At 45.6% G+C, this 6,000-nt stretch overlaps 1 protein-coding gene across 1 annotated transcript in view; it reads right to left on the bottom strand.

The window, feature by feature from the left end:
- Positions 1-2,021: 2,021 nt before the first annotated feature.
- Positions 2,022-6,000, bottom strand: part of TGFBR3 (transforming growth factor beta receptor 3) — a 196,519-nt gene continuing 192,540 nt past the window's right edge. Inside the window, exon 17 of the mRNA XM_028087662.1 lies at positions 2,022-2,140. Within this exon, the coding sequence (XP_027943463.1) occupies positions 2,022-2,140 (119 nt within the window). The remainder of the gene's footprint in view (positions 2,141-6,000) is intronic.

Below are 6,000 nucleotides of genomic sequence, written 5' to 3'. Positions count from 1 at the left end.
AGTAAAATATAGCTATAAGTGACTTAAAGACTCTAGTCTTCCTTGAAGACATCTTTAAACTTTTTTATACATAGAATATGCTAAAACAATACATTCTGCTGAAGGTTAGGCAAAGCGCATTATTTTCAAACACAGGTAGCATCATCTAATTCCTCCATTCTGATACCCTTGTGTTAAAAAGTTAACTGAAGGAAATAAATTCTCTAATCTCATATCTTCATTTGTATGTGGAAATCTGCAAAATTTTCAAGAAATCAATGTAGATAGCCTCAAAATCGTAGCTCTCAAGTGATCGGTTTTGGTTCCTATTATCCAGATTGAGTATCTACACTTCTCAAATCAGAGTATTACTCTGTGAGTGGGTAATATATCTGTCCTATCAGTGACTAGTATGATCTGTCAGTATCCTATCAACGACTCTCAGTATCTCCACCTATTTTGTGTGCCTTTTAAACACTGCCTTCAGGTCTTGGGTGTCATCAACATTTTCTACTTAGGGTTCCATTCAGTGAACTAGGCACAACTTCCTTCTTTTAAGGGCGGCGAGATTTGTTTATGAATATTTTGGGGTAGAATCTAGCCTTTCCTGTTTGTAGGTTTCGGAGTCATTTTGGGAAGAATGCTGGAAGAAGGTTAATATTTATTTGCAATGAAGCTATCCTCAGTAGTAAATGAATTGGCATGGAAATTTCCCTCTGGCAGTCTTCTTCTTCTTTTTTCTTTTTTTTTTTTTTAACACAGAGGTATCAGTTGAGCTTATTTTAGCTGCAAAGTGGCATCATATTATTCCATTTTAATGAAATCCACCTCAAATCCTTTTTGAGTTTGGAAAACATTTAAGGCAAGAGAACTAAAGCAGTCCAAAATGAGTGCCCTTTTCCACATCTCAGCACTTTCTTGGCAGACTTGGTGACACTGTTCAGATAACCAACCGGAATCCAACAGGATCTGCTGTGCCTTCGCACGCACGAACAAGAGCTTCGCTTTGTACAAAAGGGTCTATTAAAAATGTTGACATGTTTTGAGTGGAAACACGAATTCTCCCAAATACATTTGAGAGTAAGTTCCAACTCGGAGGCATAGGGCATTTTAAAAAGGGGAATGAATTTTCTCCTTTTTAACTGAGAAAACGAATGTGCCAGAAGACACAGTCTATACCTGTCCTTTCATATACATTACTGTGCAAATTCCTCTTCTACTTTAAAATTAAATTTGCCCCCATTTATGCATTAGTTTTTCAGAATACAAGGTCATAAATGGGCACAAATCTGCAGTCCCAGATTTTGGCCATTTTCAATTTCTATCTACTTATAAAGAAATACAAAATTTGCATTAAGACATTTTTGCAGTCGGTGTGCAAGTGCGGGAGAAGGGGGAAAGCTGATAAGGCTATCAGCACGGGTTTTGGCCCAGGGCACCAGAAAGGAATGTCGCTGTGATGTGTGTCAGGATGCAGTCCCCGAGGGCAGCACCCGTCAAGCCGAGAACATCAGCCCCTAGAGGGTGTGACAGCAAAGTGAGAAGTGTGCATCCAGAAGGTGCAAATCAGATGTGGAGGAACACACTTAGAAAATCCTGAAGTACTCCTTTTGTCTTACATTTTGGGTCAGTTACCCAAGAACCTTCGGCCGTTATCTCCTCACGGGTCCTACTGCCTGCTTCTTATCCTCTTACCGACTCCTCGCGTCAGGGTAAATCTCAGGGCCCCAATTTACGGACAGTCTTACCTGGACAAAGCAGCATTTTGAAAACTGGCATGTGTTTCACATTGAAAACCCCCAAGCCTGTGCGGGGCTGGTGGAGAAGGCCGCCACCTCGGCTTTCTCGCGTGAGTTCTAGTGCGCTACGGCAGTCCAGGGGTCACACGTGGATTAGCCCTGGGTGGGGGGGTGGGCTGGGGGGATGAATACGACAGGTGGTCTCGGTATCGAAATCACTCCCTTTGCGGGGGCACGGCGACGCCGTCCTCCGAGGCCGCGCCCGCGCTGCGGGGCCCCGGGCTGGCGCTGGCGGCGCCCCGGCTAGGCGGCGCTGCTGCTGGAGCAGGGCGTGCTCTGCGTGCTGCCGATGCTGTGCGCCGCGCTGCTGTTTTCCGAGGCCGGCGGCGAGGTGGGGACTTGCTGCCTTCCCGCGGTCTCCCCTGCGGTGAAGGAAGAAAAGGGACAAAGGAAGACGCGTGTGACGTGTGTGCATCCCTGACCGGAACATTTCCCCGTCCGCCCGTTTTATCCGCCGTTTCTCTGGGCGCCATGGCCGGAAGCAAGCCGACCAGGCCTCACAGAGAAAGGCCTTCGGTGTGTTGGTGTTTCCTTTTTGTTTTTAAAGCCTCTTGCGTAGCGAAAAGAGAAGGGTTTTCAAGCTGACTGATGGGCAGTTCTAGCGACTAAGACCCGAGAGAGGACACTGAAACCTCCGGATTTCAGCGCCTCGGACCTGTGAAGAAACCACCACCATCTGCGCTGTGTGCACTACGCAGTATGTGCTCTGGGGCCCTGGATTCAGGAAACACCGCCTGCCTCTTTGCACAGAGAAGTTTGCAGGGTGAGACCTTTTTACACCGTAGCGAGAGAGGTCTGGCGCTTCGGGGGACCTTTTTCTGAATCGAGTTGCTCAAAATGGGGGTGGTGAGCCTCGATTCTGCTGGAGCTACAGCAGAGAGCTGTGTGCCCCAAGCCCACAACTCACCTGAGAAATGGACTTTGGGGCAAGCCTGCTCCCAGAAAAATCTTTGGGGGGAAAGAGCTGAGCTGATCGCCCACGGGGAGCGTGGTTGCCAGAGAACCACCTCCTCCATCCTGCAGTTCACTGGGGGTGCAGCGGGAATATCTCCTAACACATGAAGCATCCCACTTTTCATGACACATCCCACTGCATTTTAACGAAGCCCATTCCTTGTGCCAAATGTGCAGTGCTTTAGAGGAGGAGGGACCCCTGGGGTCGCACACATGGTTTGCATTTAGCACTGCAAAAGGCCCTAGAGCAAAGTCTTTTCTTCAGCGAAAATGGTCTCAGGGCAGCCCTCAAAAATGGTTCTGCTAGGGAAAAGTGATCGGCGCTCCAATGAAAAACACTGCATGTTCTCTGAAAAGTCACAGCATAAACTTAATGAACTTCTGGTCAGCGGTCTCCCAGCCCTCCTCCTCCCCCAATGTGGGAAGCCCCAGAGGGCCAGGTCTGTTGATGAATGAGCCTCCTCTTTCCTGTCATGCTGAAATACACAGCTATCAGCCAGAGAGATAAGCAACCCTCCGGCCGCTTCCTTAAAACAAAACTCACAGAGCAAAGGCTCTACGCTTCAAGGGTAGGATCTTAGCCCGTTACTTCCATTCCCTTGCTGGGGCCCCTGAAAAGACTCTGCTAAAAAAGCAACTCTGCGAAATGTAGAACCGGCTCGTGCCCTAGCATCTGGTTACAGCTTTCCCTGTCACCCATTTCACAAACCACACAACCTACTACACACATGCTGGCATCAACCTCACGGCATTTATATGCTCGCTGCATTATTAGGCCCTTGCTGGATTATCTTTTGATTATTTTTTCTTCTGGGATTGATGGGATAGAGAAGGGACGGGGGGGGGTCAATATGCCTCAGAGGCAGAGAAACTGTGTTTCCACTCTTCTTGGTTTTTTTGGGGGGGGCAATCTATATTTTGGACCCTCCCCAGCATTGCCCTCTACCCTGCATGGATGTATGTAATAAAAGATGGGGAAATTTGCCTTGTTGACAGTGACTTTTCTGCCAGAAATTCACTTTCCCCAGAGTGGGAGCTTATTTCTAGAAGGAAATCAAATCTCTTAGCTATTCTGATGTCAAAAACCAAACCAAAACAAAACCCCAGAAACAAAAAAACCAAAAGCCTCCAGAGACCTGAGCAACTCGTGACATATTTTAAAAATTCAGCTCCCTTAAACCCACATGTTGATCCACACCCAACTGGATCCTTATGTTATCAATTAGAAGGACGAATGTGGCTGTGTGTAAAGCACATTTTAAAAACATCTTTTCCCTATTTAAATAGGGGATACACCAGAAAAGCAGGAGGAATCGACACTTCACCTCTCCTTTTGGCTCACCTGGACTTCATTTGTGCAGCCTGATAGCAGCTAAAGCAAGATGGCCTTGCCTCATTTGTCGACAATGAACAAGTGTCTCATCCAGACCTGGACATGTGCTTGATTATTCCAAGTCAGGAAAAGTGCCAGTTCTACTCCCTGCCCAGGAAGTCTGAATATTTGCTTTCTGATGTTTATTTGCCAAATACAATTTGTTGCCATGCCAGTTTATTTTAATCAGTGCCCATTAAAAAGGTCTTTCAACTTCCAGTTTTGGAAACTCTGGTGCTAATGCAAAACACTGTCCAAAATGAAAGCTCAAAACAAAGAAGCCCCCTATACTCAAGATTGCAGGATGCGTTTCACCATGGTGTACAAGTCAATTTAACCTAATAATCTACTGACTTTGAAACAGCATTATATGTTGACAGATGGTAGCTACACTTGCGGTGAACGTTGCAGAATGTATAAACTTGCGGAATCACTATGTTGGACACCTGCAACTAATGTAACACTGTGTGGCAACTACACTTCAGGGGAAAAAAAACTAGAAAAAAAAAATAATCTACTGACTTTGAGCCAATAATGTGCCAAGCCAAGGAGAATCTTTATCTGAGAATCTGCCCAGAAATAGGGAAAATACCTTCTTCTGTCGTGGTGGCTGTTTTCATATGTAAGACATCACATTTCTCAATATAATCAAGTTATTAAAACCTTTTACCTTCTGAGAAATTAAGACAAAGTTTTTCGTTGTCTGATGGAGGTGGTGCTACAGAAAAAGTCATCACGAGAAACAAAGTTTAATGTGCAGACGCTTCTGTTTAAAAAAGCCAGTGGAGTTCCCCTGGGTTTTCTGAGCTGGGCCCTTTGGTTTTCTGCTCTCTATCACAGTGACCTCTCATTTCTTGGAGCACTGACTTTCTCTAACACATCCCTTGGGTGACAAACACAACCACCCTTCTTCTGGAGAAGATGGGCAGTGAGGACCGCAGGACTAAGCAGAGTAGCCCCACTTAGCAAATGTAAGGAGTCCAAGGAAGGATCCTTGCTGCTCATGGAGTCCAAGGAAGGATCCTTGCTGCTCATAAACATCATAGTTGGCCATCAGAAGAAATGTGTTCAGTCTTCACACTTTGCTCCTAAAATTTCACACCCCACTAAGGAAGAGAGATGTGGGGAGGAAGGGTAGTAGGGGAAGAGGCATTTGGAGGAGGATGTGTTAGAACTAATTTGACCCAGCTCACATATGCGCCTGTGGCTGAGCTGAGCTATTGCCAAAGATGCTTTCAGAAACAGAAAAATAGGGGCGCCTGGGTGGCTCGGTCGGTTGAGTGGTTGCCTTCAGCTCGGGTCATGATCCTGGAGTCCTGGGATCGAGTCCCACATCGGGCTCCCTGGTTGGCGGGGAGCCTGCTTCTCCCTCTCCCTCTGCCTGCCTCTCTGCCTACTTGTGCTCTGTCTGTCTCTGTCAAATAAATAAATAAATAAAATCTTTAAAAAAAAAAGAAATAGAAAAATATATTTCTTAAGGGATAATCTGTTTTATTTCTTTTGCTTGGCATGGAGTTGTCCAAATCTGATTTCCTGCCACCTTTGGCAGTCTACTTTACAACTGGATTCTTATCTCTGTGTCTTTCAGCATGGCAGGTCCTGGGGAAGAAACTTTATCACAGAAAGATGTGAATAACACAGGGAGGCTCTATGGGGAAACAACAACAGAAGAATTTTAAAGAAAGGTGAGAGGAATCTCAAACATTTAGCCCAAAGGAGAATGTTTGCAAATATCACCCAAAGAGGATTATTATAAAGAAGAGCAGACAGCTGTTCTTTATCTCTCTTGAGGGCAGAACATGAGGAAATGAGTTTAAATGGTAGCAAAAAGGATTTAGGTCACAGAGAAAAGAACTTGCTGATTATGGGGATTGGTTAGTTATAAGGGGAATTTAT

This window comes from Eumetopias jubatus, unplaced genomic scaffold, assembly GCF_037043125.1.
Source record: "Eumetopias jubatus isolate StellerSeaLion01/CBP00866 unplaced genomic scaffold, mEumJub1_p1.0 scaffold_4, whole genome shotgun sequence".
NCBI classification, from domain to species: domain Eukaryota; kingdom Metazoa; phylum Chordata; class Mammalia; order Carnivora; family Otariidae; genus Eumetopias; species Eumetopias jubatus.
The sequence above is the reverse complement of the archived record's forward strand: the minus strand, read 5'-3'. Positions and strand labels throughout refer to the sequence as shown.